General features: G+C 40.9%; 2 protein-coding genes across 2 annotated transcripts; one reads left to right on the top strand and one right to left on the bottom strand.

The window, feature by feature from the left end:
• Window positions 1–1,103: 1,103 nt before the first annotated feature.
• On the top strand, window positions 1,104–17,750 carry plekhn1 (pleckstrin homology domain containing N1). The gene is made up of 16 exons (XM_086068988.1): window positions 1,104–1,281; window positions 3,628–3,718; window positions 3,797–3,958; window positions 4,925–5,005; window positions 5,661–5,751; window positions 7,489–7,622; window positions 7,995–8,144; window positions 9,987–10,067; window positions 10,179–10,254; window positions 11,325–11,470; window positions 11,989–12,135; window positions 13,089–13,313; window positions 14,157–14,312; window positions 14,665–14,907; window positions 15,104–15,158; window positions 16,332–17,750. Exons 1-16 carry the CDS (start codon window positions 1,208–1,210, stop codon window positions 16,514–16,516), a joined length of 2,097 nt encoding a protein of 698 aa, XP_085925114.1. The 5' UTR covers window positions 1,104–1,207; the 3' UTR covers window positions 16,517–17,750.
• A 513-nt stretch (window positions 17,751–18,263) lies between these two features.
• On the bottom strand, window positions 18,264–24,762 carry perm1a (PPARGC1 and ESRR induced regulator, muscle 1a). The gene is made up of 5 exons (XM_086069483.1): window positions 24,622–24,762; window positions 21,233–24,081; window positions 19,854–19,970; window positions 19,347–19,492; window positions 18,264–18,701 (listed from the first exon to the last, which is right to left on the bottom strand). The coding sequence occupies exons 2-4, from the start codon at window positions 24,054–24,056 to the stop codon at window positions 19,377–19,379; spliced, it is 3,057 nt and encodes a 1,018-aa protein (XP_085925609.1). The 5' UTR covers window positions 24,057–24,081; window positions 24,622–24,762; the 3' UTR covers window positions 18,264–18,701; window positions 19,347–19,376.
• Window positions 24,763–25,139: the final 377 nt, after the last annotated feature.

Here is a 25,139-nt window from a genome sequence, read left to right as displayed (position 1 = left end):
CATTTATTGTTAGCGTCGTCATGGGTGTAAAACTCATTGGCAACATTAATAACTTTATTTGGCAGTTCCAGAACGAAAATTGAAAGGAACACTTACTCTTCATATTAAAATATATTCTATTTTATTGTACTTTTCTGGCCAACTGGGTTTAAGTTTTGATACCAATTTAATTACAAGTAATACAAATTCACTTAAACTCAGCATTTGACCAGATGGTGAATTATTTTGGTCTTATCTCTTTGATGTGTGTTAATCCATTCCATGGTAGGACAAAAAATGAACATATCTATCTATCTATCTATCTGTCTGTCTATCGATCCATCCATCCGTCCGTCCACCCGCCCGCACGCCCGCCCGCACACACACATAGATACATACATATATATATATATATATATATATATATATATATATATAGGAGAGCAAACTCCTATGGAAACTGGATAGCCACTCTTTACATACCTAACTTCCATCATATGCAAATGGCCCCTTTCGAATCCTGTTTATTTAACCATCCTTGCCTCACAACGCACGCTGACAGACGACTGACCGCCCTTAAGGTTAGAACACGATAGAAGGGTGTCACATTCCCTGTGTTTAAAACACTTACCTGCCTATTTCTATCCATTCCTATTGCGAACATGAAATAGAGTCAAATAGAGGTTCCTGGATAACACAATTTTTCAAAAAATGTTTGTTAAAACAAGAGCGGCAATTCTTACAGTGGCAGGCTCTTTTCATGCCTGGGCATGCCACGGAAGGCTTACTCATCCCATCCCATCTTCTCTTGATTGACACACACCATCCTGGCCGTTTGCAGTGCCAGTGACCACTGTTTTTTTTTCCCAGTGGAGACCCACAATGAGCCCCATTTGGCTCCTGGAAGGTGTGAAAATGCACACTTCTCTCCTACCCCCCGAGACTTGTCTTTTGCCGCTAGAATTGATTTAACAGACAGAGGCAAGTCACAGAAGGTGTGAGCCCAGCTGATTATTCACACACATACACTTATACACACAGTGACACAACCTCAGGCCCCACCCCATTTACGCAGACACACTATACAGCCCTCAGCCCACATGCTTCTCACTCAGTCTGACTAGCGCACGGCGTGCACTCCGCTGCCCCGCCGGAATACTTTTATCCTCCACACACGCTTTGTTTCTACTGAAGACACTCACACGAACACGCGAAGAAGAGTGGCATCATGGGGAGCGGCATTTCATGTGTGCCCCAGCACAACTTCACTTTCTCCAGCAAAAGTTTCATCCGCAGGAACAGGTAAATACTAACATCCAGGTATTCTTTGCTCGTTTTTTTTGTATCTGATCTACACACTTCCGTTATTTAGTGTTTTATTTGCCCATGGCCTTAGAAGGAAAGAATTATTGGCGTTTGTCAGGCTTTGAGAAGTAGGGGTTGTGACTTTTCAGGATCCCATAGTAACACGGGGATCGTTGATGTGGCTGTTTGACTGGTGACGGTCTGGCCGCGTGTGTCAAGTTCGTCAACGATCCGGTTACCGTTTGCTTCCTCCGCACATCTCTGTGAGCGTCAATATGATCTGCCAGCTGTCAGTGATTCGAGTGGCCCAACAACAAAATCAGGCCTTGACCCCTTTATGGTCCTGTTGTCATGGGGCCAATTATACTTATTAAGCGAAAATATGGATTTAATAGAATCATCTTGATCTTAATCCTGTTTGGTTTATCTATCTGGTACTGTTCTATACCACTGGATTATATGTCTAGGCATGCTCTTACTCAATGTCGGATCATCACATCTGATTCTCATTAGCACCCATTCTTCTAGTTTACACTGCGTGATGATTCAGGTTCTGGTTTTCACTAACTTGCCCGGAAGCTCTTAATGTGGTTTGTATTTGTAAACAACCACACACATACACGTACGTACACAAGTGCACACACTGAGCAACACTTTACAAATTGGATCAATGGCTCAAGTATGCATATTAAATTGAATTCATAATTCCTGTTCCATCGTGGTTAAATGCCACAGCAGTGACTAAAGGATATTTGGTATGTAAATGCACCGCCTGCTGAGTAAAGTATCAACCTTCTTTTTTTTATGCTGCGCCCACAGATTGCATCTGGGAGTATCATTATCATACTTTTCTCTTTGTTGAAGCAAACCAAAGTGTAGCGGAAAAGCTTCAGTGGCCTTAAATGATTGACGCTGGTCACTGACTTCCTGATTAGACAGACTTGATTCCCACCCTACGGACAAAGGCCCACTTTGTTGCATATATACACGCAAATACGCACAGATAAGCAGATCAACACCAAAACGAGACTGCACCAGTCATACTAGAGTGCTTTATCAGGGCAGTGAGGGTGCTTCCTCATGAAGATGTGACACTAATGGTAACAGAAGAGGGTCATGCAAAACAAAGAGGATCATTGAAGGCTGATTTTCTTATGCGTATCAGCAGCCCAGGAGCCAAATTGTTCTAATTAGGTAAAAGTCTGGCATTGATGGAATGAAGATGAAGGGAGGACGTTAATTATTGGCTATCGTCCACAGAGGTGGGTAAAGTAGCCAAAAATTGTACTCAAGAGAGTTACTTTAGAATAATTAGTAAAATAGTTCTCCCAAATAATTACTTGAGTAAGAGTATTCAGTGGGGGGAACTACTCAAGTAGTGAACAACTCCTGATTCATTTATCTTTTCAATCATGTTCTCATGAAAGTCCAATGCACAAAAAATATAATATGAATGTGCATGTTCAGATATTGCCCAACATGATCACTTTTACTAATATAATATGAAATCTTGAATTAACATAAATTTGGCAAATTTCGCCACAAGAAATGGTTTTAAATTAATGCTCTTTGTTTATACTAATGAAATATCAAATCAAGGTCAGGAGACAGAAATTACATAGGGGGGGGGGGAAAGGAACATACATGGCATTTTAGTGAATTACAAGGCTTTTATTTTTTTTGTAGTCTGCCTGATAATCATATACATTTGATATATAAGTCCTGTGTTCTGCCTCTTTGGAATGTGAGTCGCATACCATTGTTTATGCCATAGTTAATGCAAATTAGCCACTTTGACAATATTGCTTCAGTATGGCGCTAGGGAGACTTTGTGTGCGTTCATGTGACTGCCTGGCTTTGATTGATTGGCGAAATAGTCAAATTTCACTTGTGGTTATGTTGGATTGGTGAAAGAGTCATGTGGCAGTGACGGTGCCCTAGGCGGAAGTCCGTCTGGCAAAGCAAAACAAATAGATTGCGCAATAGCAGTAATAGTTTAAAAATAATCAGTGGAATGTACTGTAGCTCAGTTTAACATTCTTAAGACAAATACTCAAGTCAAAAGTAAAATGTATGTTGTATTAAAATTCTACAAGTTTCTTATGTAAATGTAGCACGTTACTACACACCTCTTATTGCCTGCACTTGACTTTGAATTTGAAACAATGAAATAAAGCGTTAATATGGTCACTAACCCTTAGAATCTTGGTTGTATCTCTCGGGGACTGCAGTGGATGACAGGGAACGCCTATAAACAGGAAATGTCCTTTGAAAATGCACTTGGGAAGCAACTAATAAACACTGGAGAAAAAGTGCTGACGAGTTTTTCTCTCTCTTGAGCAGCAGTCGCCTATTTCGCAAGAAGAACCCCCAAGAGGGCCAGGAGAAATCCAACAGCATCATCAATATCCTCTGCACTGTCACCCCGAGGAAGGTAAAAACTCAGATCATCTGCAGCTGCCTTGCTGTGTGTGCATGCAACGTCGGTGTTAATCCCCTGGTCTGGTTGCAGGAAATGTCCCCAAAAGACCTGCAGACCATCGAGAACATCAAATGGGATCCTCCATTCCCGTACGACCCGGCCAGCGGCTGGAAGAAGAGCAGCATCAATGTGAAGAATTACGGCCGGCTGATTCACAGCTCCAAAGTTCGTTTCCGCTTCCTGCACTGCCAGGTGAGCAGATCTGATGACTAATTTTTTAATGGTGGTGTTATAACATAATAAGCAAACTTCATGATAATAAATGATCCCGTTTAATGGGTGCTTCATAATAATTTCCATATGGCTCAAGCCTGCAATGACACATCCATATCAAACCGGAAAGTGTCAAATCCAACAAAAGCAGGTGCAGCCTTGCAGGAAGTTACTGTGCGAACATTAAAATACAGAAACTCAGTGATGCAACTGATATGGTGGTTAGCTGTGAATAATCTAATTGGTTCTCCAGCCGGTGTTCGGACATGCTTTGCAGCGAGGTAATTGTGAAACATTTCTGGGAGAAAAACCTCAGGGTAGAGAGAGCGCTTTTGATCCCAAATCCTGATAGAGGACAGCTTGCGCAAAGTCAAATTTGTCAGCGATGTGACACAACAACAACAAAAAAAAGAGTTAAAGACGATGGAAAAAATAGACTAAATTAATTCTCAAAAAAAAAAAGCACGGGAAGGAAAATGTGTTTCTAAGCATTGGCCATCCAAAAATATTACTTTCATCACATGTTGTGAGACTCAAATGATTCCCTCTCCAGTACTGTATTTCTGCGAAGCCAAAACTTGCACAACACTAACATTTCCTTGACGCCATCGATGAATCAGCAGCTGATAATACAGGCGGGTTATTTAATAAGCAACTGATCTTAATTTAGTGCACGACCTTGCAATATGAAACTTTTCAAACTAAAAAAGTCACAAGATTTGTAAAAAACCCCAAAAAAAACTCTACAATGATAACAATACATCATTTTGATTAATTTAACAATGTATTTATTTTGCATTGCAAATACCCAGTAAATGTAATCTTTATGTATGCAAATTCTCATAAAATTGCTCTGCAGGTGTCTGATTGCCACCTGTAATATAATCCGAAAAGGCCAATTACAGCAAGCAAGTCCTACTTGAGCTTCTCTTGTTGTCTCTACAGGATATACACGATTGCTACCTGGATCTCTTCCAGACACATCTTCACTTTGTGTCCAACAACACCCCTGGACTGACATACCAGGTGAGTTTTTTTTTCCCGCCTTCAACCTTAGAAACGCTTTCATTCCTTCCTTCAAATTCATACTTAAATCACTCCGTCAGCATTTTTATGAGGTTTCATGTTCGCTGGCATCAGAGGTTGGAGTTATGCCGTCATTGCTTTTGACATGCATATCCTGTCAACCGGCAGTGTGTTGGTAAACAGAGAGTATGATTATGTTTCCTCACCTGTCTACTGGAGTATGAGCAGTCATTAATCATCAGAGCACCTCGTCTGCTGAAGGCAAAGCGCGCATGTCTAGTCGTAAAATACATGACAGCATTTACAAGGCGAACTTGGCTAAACTTGGTTTCGGTTGAAAAAAAGACAACCTACTTTTTGTCAGAACGTTGTAAGACTTGACTGGTTGATCTTAGTTAAAACACAAGACTAACATGGCAGACAAGTATTAATATTTAGGCTCATTAACAAAAATTGCGTGATGTAGTGCGTGAGTAGATGCTGTAGTGGTTCACATAGATGAGTCAATAAAAAAAAAAACTGCAGTTGACCGGTGAACAGTCCAGCGTTTAGTCATCACCGAATCATCTGGGATAATCTCCAGTCAATCTGAAAAGGATAATCTGGATGGAAAATGACAGATAATACAATAATCCTTTTGCTGTTTTGTGCGCAGGGAACTCTTCCACTGAAAGAACTCACTATCTGCAACCTGCAACAGAACTGCAATCATAGCCAACCAATGGAATACGCCTTTCAAATAAATGGTGAGCATGGTATAATTTTTTGTCTTTTACAGCATTGCTTATGTTGTTTCTTCTAAATAATCCACACATTGCAAAGTGGAATATGAATAATACTGTGACTGGGGGATTTTGCACTTGTAAAATTCACACTGGAATCAGCTACAGTAATTTCTGGACTATTATGGCACACATGACTATAAGCCGCGCTAGCTAAATTTGGAAAATACTCAAGTTTGTTACACCTATAAGGCGCACACGACAGTAAGCCACAGGTGTTTTAATGTTACCGTACCGGGTTCCCGCTACTTTCTTTTCCATAATGAGGGCGCAAATTGTCTCGCTCTCGTTCTGATGCTCTGCGCTTCCTTTATAGTGCGTCCCCTTGTGATCTGATGAATAAGCCGCACCTTTGTATTAGCCGCAGGGTCAAATGCAAGTGAAAAAAGTAGTGGCTTATAGTCCAGCAATTACTGTAGTTCATCATCATGTTACCAAGCCAGATGGTGAGTTAAAAATATAAAAATATTCAGCTTAGTTTTGCTGGAGGTCCCTCTTATCTCAGTAAGATCACAGTAGCAAATAATAAAATAAAAAATGATGCACCACGCGCTGTTTTCAAGCTGCATCATTTCCTATGTTGTCACATTCCCGCAATTCAAAGGTGCTGTGACCCTTGTCACCTCCACTCAACCCCAAGACTAACTAGAGTTGAGCCTCCTGTAACCTTGGTCAGAGGCCAGAGCTGCCTCAGAGGGCCTCACTTGTTAGGCGACAGGTGCGGTTCACGGAGGCCAGCTGTTGCACAGAAAAGCGCAGTTACCACTCTCAGCCTCGTCACTGGAGCAAATCTGACACACATTCCTCAAAGTAATGCTACTTCACTTTTGAAGTTTCTAGCCATGAGAAAGTGATGTGGAAATACACAAACATTGTACACTGATACTAAAAACTGTTGTCACAAAATTGACACCTTTTCATTCAGCTTGATATTTCCCTTGAATTACCGGAACAAGCTTGTTATTTTACGGTGTTATATTTCAGCGAGTGTTCTCACTCGCTCGGAAATGTTATTTACTTTATGGGAGGCATCGACAACGGCACGCATATGGAGGAAGTGTGACGTAAGTCTGAGTCAAGTGAGAGATCTGATGTAGCGATGTGTGTGAGACATTTCCTTTGAGCATGACGAAGCAAACAACGTGTGAGGGAAAACTTCCAGGAAATGTTAACAGCGGCGTTAAAGTTGCATAGCAATAGTTCATTACCTTTAACAACAGTTAAGACTCATGTGAGGTATTCTCATTGTTTCAGTCCCAAAGCCTTCACTTTCTTTGACGGATCCATGCATATTATACACACATTAGGTCAACATACACAATCTAATGAGCTCATGGCAAGAGCTATTTCAAGAATTATGCCTTTTACGAAGATAAAAAGTCAGGTTTGACACAGTTATGTATTCATTTGCAAAAGCAACATCTCCAGCACAATTAAATACAACTTCTTTGCTGTTTCTCTGGTATGTGCACGTCTGATAAAGGGAAAGTCTTTCTCATTCCTTCTGGGCTCTCAGTGTGTGGGAGGACAAGACCACTATGATTTGAAATTCTTGTGGGGATCAGGAAAACTGTGTGACGTGTGGTCTTCCACATGTGTTAACAGTTATTGCATTGTAGACACAACAAAGGGAGCAGAGTGGAAACTCTTTGAGTGAGTTGGAAAGCTATCTCTGTAATGAATCCCCTTTGTTCCTCACAGGTGTCAGCCTTAACCCCATCATCGTCTACTGTGCCAACCAAGAAGACATGGACCGATGGTTTGGTCTTCTTAAAGAAAATATTGAAGCTAACGGCGGCAACGCAATTGCACCGGAAAACTACACCAGAGTCAAAGTAAGTTTTCACAAACAGCCTGTCACATTTTTGCACTCTTCGGAGGGAACTATTTTGTTGGAACAGGATCAGAAGTTATATATTTTTTAGTTTGCCATGTGGGAAAATATCTCTTTCTCCAAGAACTAAAGAAACATGATGCGTGTGAGTGTGTGGTGAGTCAAGTAGGTCACTCCTGGCTCTCCCTCAGGGCTGGATAGCAGGGAGCGGCTTTCACCGAAAATCATTATCTAACCTCGAAACTTCAAGTACGTCATGTATTCAGGTGTGCAATTGGATGATGAAAAACTCGGTGAAAAATAACCACACTTTGATTGGCAGCTGCTTCTTGAGTCATCTGCTGTGTTTAACTTCCCCATGTGTCTTTGGTAGCAAAACCAGGAGAAGACCCCTGCAGGCAGAGAGGAGCTAAGGAACTCCATCAACAAAGAGCCCATCTATGAGTGGGAGGGCTCGCAGCGGGACAGCCTGGGCCCCATTACCTACGTCACCAAAGTTCGATTACAGCACCTGCCCTGTCAGGTACAACTAACTCATGTACTACCTTTCTTTTTACTACCTTCTGTATGGGGAAACACAAAGGAGCAACATGGTTTGTGTTTAGGTTCATGGAATTTTTTACAGGACTTCAAATTGTCTTCAAATTGTGTAACGTGTATTGCTTCCACCACACAATGTAAAGGGTGGAGTGTGGCCTCACCTGTACATATGTTTCTTATCGTTATTAATTAATTAATTAATCATTATTTATTTTTTTAACAAAGGATTACCAAAGTCAGATCAGTGAGCTACAGTAAACATTTGCACAGTCATGATTTTGCAGTATAAGCAAGTTGAGCCAACTGATACCGTAGCTAGTGCTATGATTTAAAAAGAAAAAAAGAAGCTTGTTACCATTCTTATTTTTAATGAATACAGATTAGTGACTTATTTGCAACCAAATCTGAATTGATAAGTCTATTCAAAATTATTAATAAACACATTTATCAAAGAATAAATACTATAAGTGTTGCGGAGGTCAAAACAAAAGTCAAATAAAAACTAACATAAAGAAAGACAACCACTAATAGCGAACACCTTGTAGAGATTTTTAAAAAGTTTTGGAGTGCATAATATGTTCCTGCCATATCTCACTGTCCTTTCTCTGTAGTGTGGGTCAGCTAAGATCCTCTGCAACTAAGTTGCCTCTCCAATAGCATAGCAAGCTAGCAAGTGACAGTTTCTTTTGTATTAAATCTCTGGGGCACAAAACAGTCACACCTCACAAATTCTGATTGGCAATAAGTGGGCACACAAATGTTACCTTGTTGGGGTGGAGGATAACAAAACACAAACAAACAAACAAACAAAAATAATAGAAGCTATTGTGTAGCAAAAAAAAACAACAATCAAAAATACACACACACACACACACCAAGGTAATGTTAATACACTACACTCATTGTTACTATTGTTGCCTTTTAGCAACTATTTTTAGAAAAAGCAGCTTGTGGACCCCTAGGCGTCCCTGCGACCAAATTTTAGAACCACTGCTCTATAAATTGTAGTTTTCTGTAGCTTTTCTAGTAGGTAGCATACCCAAGTTCAGTACAGTATCATTTAGAAGTGAAAAGGGAAAAAAACAAAAAAAAACAATAACACTAATCATGTCTCAACGTGCCAAGATGGTTGAGATTTATTCGTTGTGGGAACTATAGCGGCTGCCCCACTGAACTGTGTGAGATTTAGGGTGTGGGAGGCGACTACACTCACCTCGCAGCTGGAATGTCAGCTGTCTCTGCGGACACACCCTATGTGAGGGTGAGGAAATATAACCTCCGCTTTCCAGACCTTTAAATGCCCCAAATTTACCAGGACTCATACTGGGCCTCACTGCAGAGTATTAAAGGATCCAACTGGTGTTTTTTTACAAGGGTTGAATCAGTTCTCAAGGTGACCTCTGAGCTTTTCCTCATTCAGTCTTATCTGTCCGCAAGGCGTTATCAGGTTTTATTAGCTTTAGAGCAAAAGAATTCGATGCAGTTATGCCCGGTGCAACTTCAAAGCTGCTGAAAAATAAAGAGTTGTTTATATATTGTAGGTCAAGAACATTCAGTCCATGTAACATTTAGACTCCTTGCATTCAATGTTTAGTCTGCTGTTAAAAATATAGAGATAAAAAGATGAACCAGGCACAAAACAAATTCTGCACTTGATAATGTGGATGTAAACGTCTGCTCACCCTCAAAGGTTTTACAAACTTGCAGAAATGTAACATTTTTAATTGACACTACTGATTCAGGGTAGTAAAATAAGAGCAAATAACACTCAACTCAGTGTTCACATGAACCTGACAAAGGCAACTTTTTTTTGTTTTGTTGACAGCAACAAAGTGACAGACTACTGGTGATGTACACATCGACAATGATCATCTTATCAGAAGAGCAGCATGGCCTCTTCTACAAGGTGTTTACGAAAATATAATCAATCAACATCAATAATAACAGATTCTTATAGTACCAAAGGACGCCATTTAAACTCATCTCCTGTTTGTTTTATGGTTATTATCTTTGTCAGGGGAAGCTTCCACTCAACATGATCACAGTGACCACACCTTGCCAAGATGTCAAGCCCAACACCTTTATGATTGAAGGTAGATACAGTCAGTACGATATAATAAGGATGGTGTATTGTCAGCGTGGAATGACGACAATATCACAATACAGTGATAATATAATGAGGAAAGAACATGTTCAGTATATTGTGCAACCCACATTATGTAGCTGAAGAAGGGAAAACATACCCTACACTTGAAATACATGAACACATTCAATTTGCTGTACAATTGAATTTGTCCTGTTTAGGAACAAAAACATTAATTCACGGCTATTAGTGTTTTATGTATGTATTTATTTATTTATAAAATAAAATAAGTGAAATATCCATCTCACTGGGTGGCCATTTTGATATTTGCTCTCAACTGAAAATGGCATCACAGTGCCTAAGGGCTCAGCTTGCAAATGTCACATGACCAAACTCAAAAAGCAGGTGAGCCATGAGCCATCTTACTTGAGCCTTGAGGCACTGTGATGTCATTTTCAGTTGACAGCAAGTTGTAAAATAATCGTCCTCTAAAAACGGCTGGATTTTTCATTTTTCTTTTCCAAAAAGGCAACATTAATCAGAATGCTCTGTTTAGGCTCGCGGGGGCGATTGTAAAGATTTTTTTTTTTTTTACTTGACTCCTCTTTAAAATAAAGTAGCAACACCTGCTTAATTTTTTCCTCTATTCTTTTAGAGTATAGTTACAAGCAGGAAATCAGTTTAATATTAAAAACACGACATCATAAAACATGCTTTCATTGGTTGTTTGTGTGCCATGACCGCATATGGAGGAGACCGATATTCACATCAAACTAACAAAGTTCAACTCCTCATTAACTGTACATACTGTGCATAATACTGCAGCTGTCTCATGATGCAATATATTGTAGTACTGTATTGCTATTTTGTGTCACCCTAGTGTACTGTGTTATGCATATTTTACGCTAAGTGGACTTTTGCAGGAATGTGCTAACGTCACAAAGTGCAACCCTCCATGAATAAATTAGTTTATCCCCAGTGAATGACAATCTGACCGCGGCGCATTCCACTGAACGACTGAATCGAATGACACGCTTTGTCCCCCCCTCCCCCCACCTTTCCTCCCTTTTCTGTTGCTAGGGAAGCTCATCAACCCCATAGTGGTGTCCTGTCTGGATAGGCGCGAGTTCTGCGACTGGATCCAACATTTTAAAGCTGCTGACGTGCCCGTTCTCAGCCCACCGCCCCCGGTCTATGACATCATCTACACACCAACGCACAGAGAGGTAAGACCTGCCCTGTTTTTCTTTTTCTTTTTTAAACAGGCCCAACCAATCATGTTGCAAAGCTACACCTGTTTTGTGAGTCTCCAGGTTGAGTAAATTAATGCTTACCAGATTTAAGGAGGATGTAAATCTTCTTTTGTAGTCGCGCTAAATTACATTTGACATGCCTTGAATATACAGTGCTGATTGTATGACACATATGACTCCTTTTTCGGTATGTTTATTGATCATACCATACATTTTTATGACCACTTGTTTCTCGGGCTCAGTTGAAACCATCACATAAGCCAATATAAAACAACAAACCACTTTGCACCATTATATGGATTATAAGATAAGACAAGTAACCATTAACACTTATTTACTTACTTATTTTGTCTTATGTGTTTTGGATTTGAATATGCACTGCAGATACTAGGAAGGCTGAATGTTCATTGAATAGTCACTTAATGGATCCTTTAGAATTATGTCAGTTGTGTGTAATGATGTTAATGTGTGGAAACTTGTGTGTCATGTAGGCACCACAGTTTGACAGGTGGAGTGGAAACAGTCAAGGCTACCCCGAGTCCCTCAAGTTCAGTCAGAGTGGACGTGGGTCCCACAACCGTCAGTTCCCTACTCATGAAGACAACCCACTCTCACCAGGATATTCGGAACCTCTCTGTGTAAGTTGCCATCAATATATGTGAGGACATAAATTGTCATCGATAAGAAAAAAGTATCTTGTTTGTTTTACTGGAGCACAGCAGCAATTTTTTTCTCTCACCAAGTTTGATTAAGCAAAGTTTGATTAAGCAAAGTCAAGAGTCCTGTTTCTGCCACAAAGGCTCAGGTGGTACACCTCAAGGCTAACAAAAAAAAAACCACACTATTACGTAGGAATGTAACAAGATTCCATTTGTGTAGGAGCTGATTTTTCAGCAGCAGTAGAAAGTTTTCTTGTTAATCTCACACATGCGCACGCCCACACACACACACAGTAGAAATAATGAAGCATATCAGAATATTTTATGATTCTCCTCAAGAGAAAGGCAATACAGAGCAAACTTCCAATTAGCCTTTACTGGAGAGGGCTCACTGCCATAAGACTTAATAATAATAATAATAATAACAATGCATCAGATGTATATAGCGCTTTTCTTTCTTGAAACTCAAAGACGCTTCACAATGAATGCATTATTCATGCACTCACACATTCACACTCTGGTGGCGGATAACTACTTTTAGTAGCCACAGCTGCCCTGGGGCAGGCTGATGGAAGCGAGGCTGCCCGTGTGCGCCTACGGCCCATCCGACTACGACCAAACATTCGCACCTTCCGTACACCATTGTGAGTAGCACTGGAGGTAATGTGTGTGAAGTGCCTTGCCCAAAAACACAACGACACATGACTTGGGGAGCGCAGGGATCACACAGCCGACCTTCTGGTTACTGAACGACCGTCTCTACACCCTGAGCCACGGCCGCCACACTTGTTGTTCCTCTGACCCAGTCTCACACCCAATTCAAAATGACGGAGACCTCCCTGTCCCGTTCAGTGTCACAATGTTTTGAAATGAGGCAGGCACCATTGGAGTATGATTGCATTGCTGACAACTGCCCGTCTTATTGTCTACAGTACAGCCGTCCGTCCTCAACCGAGACCGGCCGTCTGGGAAGCAGGACCAGCAGCTTCTCTTCCCACACCAAGCCCGAACGTGACTCACGACCTTTACCACTGCGCTACTCGTCCCCCCAGCGTGGCTCCTACCTCCAGCCTGGAGAGAGCTCTGCAGGCATGCCCCAGCTGTACAGCACGCCATACGCTGGCCCGCGCCGCCTCGAGAAAGGCCTGCTTGTCAAGGTAATAAGTCTACCCAGCGACTAAGCTTGATAAGAGCGTGCAGTATTCCCCTTGTGCTTGTCAACTTATCTGGCATGTCACTATAAATACAGTCGAGCTACTTGTAGGTCATGATGGCGTATTAGTGAGAGTAGTGGCAAAGCTTAGACGTGACAACAGATGAATGAGCAGAAAACATTTAGCCTTTGGTCCTGTGAACCTCAATGAGCAAAAAAAACCATTTACCTCATTCTTTGGATCTCGAAGTGAATGTTGTTTTCTTTTCCAAAATACATTTTATAGTTAATACAGGGACAAATTAATATCTATAAACAAACTAGTCTTATAGATGATAGATCAAGGTGTTTTTATATTCCTTTGTGTATCTTTGACTTCCTGTTCCTGTCAAACATTCAAACAACCTAGTGGGTGTGACTGGCATGTGCCAAAAATATTTATTGGCACATTGTGATTTGGGACCTATGAACTCTGCCTAGCGACAAGCGGTGATAAAATAATCTTGTTGCTGCCTTTTCAAAATTGTTAACATGCATGTTGTCTGTGCTATTCATTTATGTATAGCAGTCAAAAGCGAGTTTAGAACATCACAAAGTAAGCAAGAGTATTACCTCAGCAAACACTATTTATTTGTACTGTGTATATATATATACTGTACAGTATAAGAACCCTATACCAGTGCTGTTGGGCATTACCTAAAACTCAAACGTGGTAATTTTAATGTTTAATTTTAATTTTAATTTTAATTTTAATTTAAACCCTCAAACTTATGTGAGCCCCAGAGTGCGTGATAGAAAAATAAACAAATTTCTGTTTTGAACTAACGCCTGGATCTGTTATGATCAGTCAAACAGCTGGAACACATCTCAGACGTCTCTCGGCTTCTCCCTGAACACCCTGCAGCGACACTCAGACATGTGCGCTCCTCGCCAGCCCTTGTCTCCCCTCTATGATGTGCCCTGTAGCCCTGAAATCTTCACCTTGGATGAAGCGGGGCCAATGGTAAGTGGGTCGTTGATACTGGATACATTGGTTCAATTTACACCAACACAGGTTGATGGATGTAAACAAGTGAACAGTGCATGTCTGGCAACAATCAGCATAGACAGGTGAATTGGTCTTTATAACCAAATTCAGTGTTAATTAAATTAAATTCATTATACATTTTTAAACATTTCTATATTAGACGTGTCTTTGGCCTGTGCATAACAACTGCATAGGTGAATTAATCAGTAAATAATGGAGGATCGGTTCTCCCTAAAAAATCAAAAATGTGTGAAATGTTCAATAAGCCCATATATGACCAATCTTGCTCGTACAACCATCCGCAAGTCATCTCCATTTCCCTCAACAGGAGAGCTGGCAAGAGCCCATTCGTCCGTACCACCACCAGCAAAGCTCTTGTGTTCCACCCTCTTCCTTCAAGCTCTGCACACCGCCAATGGGCAGACACAGCCGGAGAAGCCTGGTCCTGACCAACTCGCAGGGACGTGCTCTGGGCCTGGAGAAGGAGAGCCCTCAGAATCAAGTGGAGGAGAGATCCGAAGCCGTGTCGAGGCTCAAGCTTCTGACTGCACCCTCAAAAAGACAAGAGCAGGTCAGAAAGACTCCCAGGGCACTCCAGTTTCTGGAATGCTGTGGTACAACATGCAAGAATGGCTCACTGAATGATAGATGCATGTATAATATTTCTTGTGCAGGCGTTATATGAGCTGTTGCAGCAGATGAAAGAGAATATTTGTTATTGTTGACAGTGGGAAGTGACATTCTTGTGCTTTCACATCTGTTGACAGGCACACCTCCGGTCTAACTGTGGGATCAACACGTCTCAGATGTATCATTACTCAGGTAAGAACTGATGGAAGGCGATCAAGCATGACGAAATACTCCTTTGTTTAAAACCCCACTACGCGATAGACAACAGTAATTAAATCTACGAGAGGATGGTTGTAATTTTATGTTTTAAAAATGTCCATCCATTTTCTTTAGAGACTGGGAAAGTTGAGGAATGCTCTAAAAACACCTGCTTGGAACATTCCACAGGCGAACAGGTTAATTGTAAACATGCGAGTGTCAAGGTTAGGCGTTAAAGGCCCATCCCTGAAAGACTCACTTCACAAACAACGATGGTGCGACCGTGCGAGGTTCACCATTTTGTAAACAACTGCATGACTTGAATAGTCCAATAGATTTAAAAACATTTCTCAGTGTACAAATTCAAGGTATTCAGGGGTTTTCTCATTACGGTCCGGAATATTATCAAAAGTTTCAGAGAATCTGGAGAAATATCAGAATCGCTCTCAAACCAACATTGAGTGCCTTAATTACCTTACCTTACCTTAACATTAAAAACCAGTAGTGTTGTGTAAAGGATATTGCCATGAGGGCTTAGGAACACTTTGGAAAACCATTGTCCCACAGTTTGTGGCGATTTCTACAAATGCAAGTTAAGTCTACCATGCAAAGTGAATTCCACATATCAACAACACCCAGAAATGAGCTCATCTGAAATGGACTGACGTAAAGTGGAAAGTTGTAATGTGGTCTGATGAGTCCACATTTCAAATTGTTTTTGGAATGATGGCCGTTTTTTGGGGAATTTGTTGCTGGCATCAAATTTAAAATGTGTAATTATTTGCAAAGTAACACAGTTGATCAGTTTGTCTTTGTAGCGTATTCAGTTGAATATAGGTTTACGAAAATGATTTGCAGATCATTTCATTCTGTTTTTATTTACATTTTACACAATGTTCCCACTTCACTGGAATTTGGGTATGTAGTAAGACAAGAGAGAAACTTATGTTTGACTGGATTTGTCTTTGGTTGACACATTGCAATGAGCACATACTTCAAGCAAGCGGCTGCTTGTTTCTATGATGCACTGGTTTTGGTGAGAAAAAAATACCCAAACCATGACGTGTGTTACGTATGAAAACACTTGCCAACACAGTTGATTTGTGTCTCATATTCCAATGTTTGAATAACTTTTAAAATACTGTCTATCCTTTCTCCTTGTGACAGATCTTCATTCATACCTCAAACCCACAGAACCGGATGACCAGGAAATAGACTATGACAACATTTGGGAGTATGATCGGCAAACTGGAATGATTCAGCTAACGTCCGGAATCCCGACACACTGGACGGGATTAAACAGCGGGGCCAGGGGCCTTGGTGCCATGGCAACGGAGCAGAAATGGTCATAAAGCAAAACAATAGGCCGGCACTCGTTCGGGGCGTGTGCAAACAACGGATCTCTATCAGAGGGATCATAAAAGCCAACTCGCGCAGGCTATGTTGTTCAGTAAGCGTACAGTACAGTCAGAAGCATTGGGATGTAGTGGTGGTGGGCATCTGAAAAAAATTATTAAATAAACTAAGAAAAAGACTAAAGAATAAGAAAGTCAAACAAGATTTCACTACAGTAATGTAGTCTGGCTGTACTTTGTTTATAATGTGTTTTGTTCAGTAGTGCAATACTTTTTTTTTCATAAAAAAAAACATTCCACTGGGGCTTCTCAACCTACTATGTACATTTTTGTAAACACTGTACATTGTAGCTCAAAAGGGGTGATATTACTGCATCAATCTGATACACGTGTGGTGCATTTATTTTTGTTTGTTTGATGTGTTTATTTATAAACTGGTAAAATGAATCAAAAGATTTGCACTATCAAGTATGTATTCTGTCTTCCACTTCTGTTAAACCTGCATGGACATTTAGCCTTTGCTCTGGACACATACCTTTAAATTTGTGTTTTACTACACTGGCCTGCAGGGCGCATATAAACAAACGACCATTTACAATCACATTCACACATGCTCTTTAATGACGAGCACATATAAAGTATAGATATACCGGCAAAAACGAAGTATGCAAATTCCATATAGGAAGAGCAGCAACGATTCGACTCCGTACAGTTTTCAAGACATAAGTAAACCATTACCTTTTATTTTTAGCTTTGCGTTGTCATTTACAGGGTTAGATTATGAAGGAACAGCATAAGGTGCTTTTTCAAGATATAGACTCACCTCTGTGCACCCAACTATTTTTCTGCCTGTATCGTGATCATATGCTGCCCTCTAGTGCTTGAATAGCACAATTTTACAAGAATCTTTACTGGATAGTAACAAACAATATTCAAAAAACAGTACAGTAAATACAATTTGTGTATAATAAACACAGTGAATAAATTAGTCATGATGTCATCATGGTCATAAAACAGGATATGCCCTGGCAGTCATTTTGTAAATCCAGGCACTGTAAATGCCATATACGTAAACGGAAACAAACAAGACAATTTACAACAGTTAAGTGCCTCATGTACACTCATGATACCCTTCACCCAGCCTGTTCTAGTCCTTCAACTTAAAACATGTTTCTTAAAAATGTCCACAAGTTAAAAACAGAAAGAGAAAAAAGTTTATCCAAAGACAAGAAACAAAACAAAAACATTAGTTTTGTCTTTTTTTGGTAGCCCATGAACACATATTTTAATCTGTAGTGCAAAATGGCATCTGAGAAGTACACTTTTGTAGAAGTTTTTTTTTTGTTGCCTCGATTACAAATCTGCCATCTTTTTTTCTAGCAGAACAGGTTTTCATAACAATAATACATACAACAAGTAATAGTCATGCGTTTTATTCAACAGTATCTAGTAAACAGATACAATCAAAAGAATATATATATATATAGCTAATCGCAGGGCACACAGAGACGGACAACCATCCACAGTCACACTATGAACAGTTTGGAGTGTTCAATTAATCTGCCACGCATGTCTTTGGAATGTAGGAGGACACCGGAGAAAACCCACACACGCACGGGGAGAACATGCAAACTCCATTCAGGAAGGCCGAAGCCCGTACTCAATCTCACGTCCTCAGCACTGGGAGGCAGACGTGCTAACCAGTCACCATGCCGCCCCATTTGCTGTTATTTACTGCAAAAAGAAAAAAGGAACAACGTGTTCCCTTAATTGTTTTGAGCAGTGTATATGCTATGTATATGTAGGCCTAATGCAAAATAAATAAATATATATATATATATTGAGGGGACACTTTTTTCCTTTACTTTTTTTGAGCAGTGTACAATTAAACTGACCTTTGGCTACGCCACAAAATGCGTGATGTAGCCTGGCATCCCACGTCTTTTTTTGCCTCCACTCACACAAACACATGCACATACAATCACGGGCTCCCAGGCGGGGAAGCGAACCCACGCCAACCTGCATTGTAGGATTTGTGACGGTACCACTCCGCCATCTGGTGCCCTGGCTCACTTCCCACAGTTGAATTGAATGGATGGTTTCCCCATGACGTCACCAAACCAGGTGGATACAGAAATTTGATTGACAGCCTATGACACTAGTGAATTCCTGTTCGGAGTGCCTGCAAGAATACAGGTAGGAGAGATAAAGTGTCATTTCACCATTTAACTGCATCTTGAACCATGGTCAGAATACAGGACATTTGTTAAGGAAAAGGTTTTCTGGCCCCAGTTGAGACTATGTGGTCATCATTTGAACCCCCCCCCCCCCCCCCCAAGCTATTTTATTAGCTGTAAAATAGTAGTATGCTATTGTTAGCTCCTTCACCAAAATACACACATTGTCTACTCTCTAAAATGAGGCCAAATTGCTATCATTGTTGCTAGCAAGCTTAGTCAGCTAAACTAATGATGCTAGAGTTGTATAAGAATTTATTTTTGCTTTTGAATAATTTAAATACTAACCAGATTTACAGGAACAGTGTTGATATACTTGTCCTCTCAATTTTCAGGGAAAGTTGTTGTTCCCTTCTACTCTCTATAAATTGGCTTCCATCAACTTTTGCATTATTTTCTTGTCTCAGTGCGATATAGTGAAAGAAAGCTTTAAAGTGTTTGTCTGCTATTTCTACTTGCTTACATTTCCCCCAAAATTTGCTAATATTTCTCCTGGCTGTGCAGACAGTTAATGTGGATGTGCCATGGCGAAATCTTGACATACAGCAACAATAACAAAGGAGAGTGGGTTTTAGGGAAGAATGACTTACCTGATATAAGTGCTGACTTATTTAGAAACATCAAGTACCACCGAGCAGGGCAAAATGCTCTTTCTTCTGATCGGCTGCCACCTCCACCTTGACGTGCCTCCGAAGGTATCGAATGGCTGACAGGGCACTTACATTTGCCAACAGAACTGTTTGAAAAGACAAATGATAAGCAAGTCAGCACACGACTGAAATCATTTTACCTGGACTTCAATAATTACACGGGTAGTTCTTGGGTAGTGTTCTTTCTTTTTATCGCTCTTAAATTTCAGGTTGATTATTTTGTACTGGTAGGCTATATAGAAATGTTTCATATACCATTCAAATACAGTTTGTACAAGTAGTAAGTAACACATCAAGGTAATTGTGGTTCTTAAAAATGTATGAATGGTTAACTAAAAACTAAATAGACAAATCCAAACTCCGGTTGTAAATTATTTTTCTTTTTTCTTTTTCTTTTTTTAATCTGCTGTTATGTTTGACACTTATCTTACATGCTGACATACATACCAGCCTTCCACATGTCTCCAACTTGGGGATTTGCTGTCTTCAGAACCCAGGAAGCAACTGCAATACAGACCAGACACATATCTGATTGTCTGAGAGGCAGCAGGGAAATATCAGCCCCTGTAAACAAAGTGAGAAAGTTTTCCACAGTGGAGGCCAGTGACGACATGGACACCATTATTGGCAAATGTACAACAACAGCTGAGCATTAGGGCCCTCTAATATGTTGGCACTTCCTGTCAAGTCACACGATGACCTGGTTGAATACATGCATCGCCAAAATGTTCTGCAGAAATAACAGAAATACGATCCATCCTGGACACAGTGGAATATACAGTAGTAGCCCCCCCTACAATTCCTGCTATTATTAGCTAGCTAACTGGCTGACTGACTAACTTAGAGAGCACCTTAGATGTGTTAACGCGTCCGTAGCATTAGTATTTGCTTGTGTCAATGGTTTATTGCTGTAAATCTTTCCAATATTTTAATTTTCTGTGTACAGTATTTTAGATCTGTATGCGTAGTGTCAGGTCTAGGTTATTGGTCATTTAGGCCTATTGGCTCCCATTAGACATCTTGTAGAGTGTTCAACCTCCATCACTTTCTGTCAGGCTAACCCTGGACTTGTCGCCAGTCAATCAATAAACCTAACAGACAAAATGAACGGGGGACGGGGCAATTAATTCTGTTCTTGCAGAATGGGCTCTTTGCACAAATCCACTACTTCCTGAACTCAATACCACTCCTTCATTTCCTGTCTTTCATGATTGGGCAAATTGATTAATCCAGGTGTACCTGACCATTGTCGTCATGGTTACTGAGGTCAGGCACACCTGGATTAATCAGTTTGTTTAATCATGAAAGACAGGAAATGAAGGAATGATATTGAGTTCAGGAAGTAGTGGATGTGTGCAAACAGCCCATTACTCACCGTTTCCTTGTTGAATTTGAACAGCTAGAGGCGCTTCGTGCATTTTTATCTGGTAAAGATAGACTGGTAAAGATTTGCTTTCCCTCACCCCCTCCCTAAAACGGACTGAAGACGACATTTTCATCCGTTGCATTGATTGGTCAAAACAAACGTGCAAGGTGCCGCATCGTCCAATCAGCTTGAAGTATTGAGTGAAGTCCCAGATTGATAATGTGAAGAACTCCCTCGAGTCAATCACAATTATCAATCTGGCTTGCGAGGTTAATTTTGTGTCAATAGTGAGTAAAGGCACTTCAAGTAAAGGTAGGTGTACCTTGTATTGGAAAAAGAGCAAAACGAGAAATTACTGATTCTATGAGGAACACCCACTTACGTTACCAAGGACGATTAATTACATAGGGCTAATTCAAACAAATTTCCTCTTGTTATTGCTAACAAAATTACTTCTTACTTGGATTTGGAACAGCTCTTTGAAAGTCTTCATATCCGAGTGGTTGTTTCAGTATCTGTCTGGTGATCCTGTTTTCCCTTTGTTGGCTGAGATCGGGAAGGTCCATATGTCGTAAATCACGGAGAGGAGGTGCATTTTGCACATTGTGCCCCACATGTACAAATGATGACGGAATTGACCTCTTGTTTCGGACTGCACCTCCAGGGAGATGACAATTCCTGAAGGAGAATGTTGCTGTCCAAAAGAAATTCTCTCGCATGTTGCTGTCACATAAGAAATTCTCATAATTGTCCGTAAAGGTTTGAGTGGCGTTTGATTTTTGGCTAAGCCTGCTTACCACCCTCATCGGACTGCAACTTTCATCCTCCTCTTCCTCTGCAGAATTGTCGGAAGAAGAGGATGCAAAGAAATAGTCATAGGCTTCTGGCAAGTGCAGATTCGTCCGTGCAGAGGTGACTGGAAATGACTTTTTGTTGTCCTCTTCTTTAACGAAAGGGTAGAAGAAATTTTCTATACCAAACTCTGCAAAGAAATGGTCGTAAGTTTCAGGGACGGAATTTCCATCCATAGTGAAGTTGATGATGTCATCTTTCATTGGTCGGCTGTGGATTTGTTGTTTTCCACTAAGGAGGAACTGAAACATATCAGAAAGAGAGAAACTATAGCAGTGTGTTGAAGCTAAACTGTGTTTATCTATTTCTTGTAAAGTTTGCAAAATGTGTCCTTTCTTTTCTTTGCTGTACGGTTCAAGAGAATCCAGAGCTCGAAGATTGTGTACGCTCGCATTTTTCGATATCTTTCGGAATCCCTTAGGTGGGCTTCCATGTCTCGGAGAGCCATTGAAAGATGTCACCTCTGCTTTGTCGGGATACATATCAACAGGCTCACTATCCCACAACAGGACACGCGTTGAAGAAGTGGAACCAGGATTTGACTGAATGGCTTCAAAACGGCCATAAGTGGCCTCACCAGCTGGCAGTGGCTTTGATTCAACAGACTGAGAGGAATAACTGCAATTGCTCTCATCTGTCTCCTTATTTGTCTTCCTTAGACTCATTATGTCATTAATTGTCAGCTTCTCCATCTCACTCCAAAAAGAAGACAAGACAAAAACTGGATGTTTTGGATCTGGCACGTATTCAGGCTCACATGATGTTGAGATGGCACCGTCATCTCCAGCCTTGAAATCTCTTATCATTTGCCCGGTGTCATGAGCTCCTTCCTCATGCGAGGCCATGATTGCGGCACATCTGTTAACTGGGTTTACAGGACTGGGACATGAATATGGGCCAGTGATATCTTTATTGGACAGTGTCAATGCTGGCCTTGTGTCTTCAAACTTGGACAACTCGGGATTTGTTTCTCTCTTACCATTATCTGAAAACGGACTAACAAAATTGTTAATCTTACAGTCTTCATCATCACAATTTTTACATTCCACGTGATGTTTTGTTTCCATAAGCGCTAAAGGGGTTTCTAAATGGCACATTTTATGATCTGATATTTCCATAAAGTTGGCTGTTAATTCAGAACAGGTCACTTTGGTTACCATGTCATCTACTGGAGAGGCAGTGGTTTTGCACTTCTGGAGGTCTGTGATGGGAAAGGTCGACTTCTGCGCATAAGATATGAACAAAAAGTCATGGCTATTTTGGTACAGATTGTCAGCTTCCATCTCAAGCTGTTGCTGGGGTTCAGCCTGCCTTTGACAGCCCGTGTGCTTGTCTCTGCCAGAATGTAAGACCTCTGTAGCCAGGACAGACTTAGTAGCAGATAGGGTGTCACCTTGGCCACCATCCCCATCATCATCATCAAACCAGTCTGCTCTCTCAGTAGCTGCCTTGACTAGATTGAATTGATCTCCACAGATTGAATGATTAAAGCACTGGGGACACATTAATTCATCATTTTGTTCACCATCTCTACATCTGCACTTGCTGTCAGGTTGGCATGGACCTCCAGATGGGACCATGGTTGTGACTAATACATCAGTCTTTTGTGACTCGTTTGAATATGTTATCTTTACATCACCATCAAATGGAGACAAATTCTGCTCCTCATCATTCCACATCTCATGTCTACTCTGGGTTGACTCCATGCTGTGCCATCTCTTCTTCCTTCTCCTCCTTTTCATGGAGGTCAGCGGTGATGTTGGGCTAAGAACTTCTTTTGTGCTGACTGTGCCCCATTGTGACTTATGAAGGTTGAACAAGTCATCAGGTTCACGAAGAGTTGTCTCATTTGATCTGGTCCCAGTGCAGACTCTGATGGATGACTCAGTACGAGTTGACTTGTCAGTCTTGAACTGTGAGCTGCAGGTTGGAGGGTCATAAAAAGTATAAGAAACAGGCTGGGCTTTTTCTCTGGTGTCCATTTTGTCAAGGTTGTTCTCTTTGACAACTATTGTTTCATCTCTGGCAGGCAGCTTCGAGCTGGCTTCAATTCCATTGCTGCGCAGTCCATTTTCCTGCTTCAACCCTTTGCTTTTTCCAACGTTTTTCTGGTTTGTCATCCCTTCAAAGAACATATTAACCGATTGTAGGTGAATATCTTCCTCGCTGCCTGACAGGATGCTCTCCATTCCACCGGTGGCTAGTTCACCAAGATGGGCCTCCACATCCAAGCCCTTGCAGTCGGCCTCTGAGTAGGGTCCGGTCAGATGGACTTTCTGGGCACTTTCTACTAATGTGGACTTTGTGTGATTACTATCACTCAGCCCAGAGTCGTCTGCTGTCGCCAGCGATGGAGGACGCAAGTCACACTCCTCACACATCTCAAAAAAGTCGCGGTCGCAGATCTCCATGCTGAACTCCAAGTCCTCCATTTAAACTTGGGGGACTCGATGCAACCTGAAAAGAGAATACAACTGCAATAATTTTAAGGCCCTTATAAGCACTTCAAGACATTAAAGGAAATAGAATGACAGTCAGTAACATGATTTTTATAAATCATAAAAGTATTTTTTTTTTATGATCTATCTATCTATCTATCTATCTATCTATCTATCTATCTATCTATCTATCTATCTATCTATCTATCTATCTATCTATCTATCTATCTATCTATCTATCTATCTATCTATCTATCTATCTATCTATCTATCTATCTATCTATCTATCTATCTAACTTGATGGATGTGAAAACACAACTTAAAAGGAATGTCCATCCATCCATTCTCTATGCCGCTTGTGGGACACAGGGAATGGTCTATTCTAATCATGTAGCAAGACTATAATGCAATGTGTCATTGAGAGCAATGCATCCGAGAAAATAAAGAGAACCAGTGAAAATTATTGCTGCCATTGTCAGGTGGGACTAGTCTTGTCAAATAAAGGTTAAATAGTCCAATCTAGCAACTAGTATTAGCATCAAGTGTGCCCGTTTCCTACCTGACTCACTAGGATCTTTAAGAGGTTCTGCAGGTCCACAGGTCTGCAGTTTGTCGGGCACCATGTTGTATTTCTTGAGGGGGGGAGGCGTCCTTTTTGCAGGCGTCACAACAAGCCTCATGATTTGACAAATATAGAACGATGCTTCTGATCACGTAATGCACGTCATGCCTGCATCTCCAACAGAGCAGTACCGTCTATTTAAAGTAACGTTTCACAACTTTAAAAATACTCCAAACTGGGAAGTTGCTTAAGTTGTTGTACAGGATTTGCGCCATGTTCCTTCTGACTACGTGGGCATCAATTGCAGGGTGTTCATTAAATTGAATGGAACCCTATCGGGGACAGTGCCTTTGGAATTGGCAGACCGGGGTGGTGGTCCCCCTTTTTAAGAAGGGGGACCGGAGGGTGTGTTCCAACTATAGAGGGATCACACTCCTCACCCTCCCTGGTAAGGTCTATTATTCAGGGGTGCTGGAGAGGAGGGTCCGCCGGGAAGTCGAATCTCAGATTCAGGA

This window comes from Leptonotus elevatus, chromosome 2 (genome assembly GCF_054856555.1).
Source record: "Leptonotus elevatus isolate MCC_2025b chromosome 2, RoL_Lele_1.0, whole genome shotgun sequence".
NCBI lineage: Eukaryota > Metazoa > Chordata > Actinopteri > Syngnathiformes > Syngnathidae > Leptonotus > Leptonotus elevatus.
This window is presented reverse-complemented; position numbering and strand designations above follow the sequence as displayed.

Coding starts and splice junctions, on each gene's coding strand:
- plekhn1 (XM_086068988.1), top strand. CDS start 1,208: ATGGGGAGCGGCATTTCATGTGTGCCCCAGCACAACTTCACTTTCTCC. Junction 7,623..7,994: donor AAAACTACACCAGAGTCAAA/GTAAGTTTTCAC, acceptor TGTCTTTGGTAG/CAAAACCAGGAGAAGACCCC. Junction 12,136..13,088: donor GATATTCGGAACCTCTCTGT/GTAAGTTGCCAT, acceptor TATTGTCTACAG/TACAGCCGTCCGTCCTCAAC.
- perm1a (XM_086069483.1), bottom strand. CDS start 24,056: ATGGAGGACTTGGAGTTCAGCATGGAGATCTGCGACCGCGACTTTTTT. Junction 19,971..21,232: donor AAGAGCTGTTCCAAATCCAA/GTAAGAAGTAAT, acceptor CTTTGTTTACAG/GGGCTGATATTTCCCTGCTG. Junction 19,493..19,853: donor TGGAGACATGTGGAAGGCTG/GTATGTATGTCA, acceptor CTTTTCAAACAG/TTCTGTTGGCAAATGTAAGT.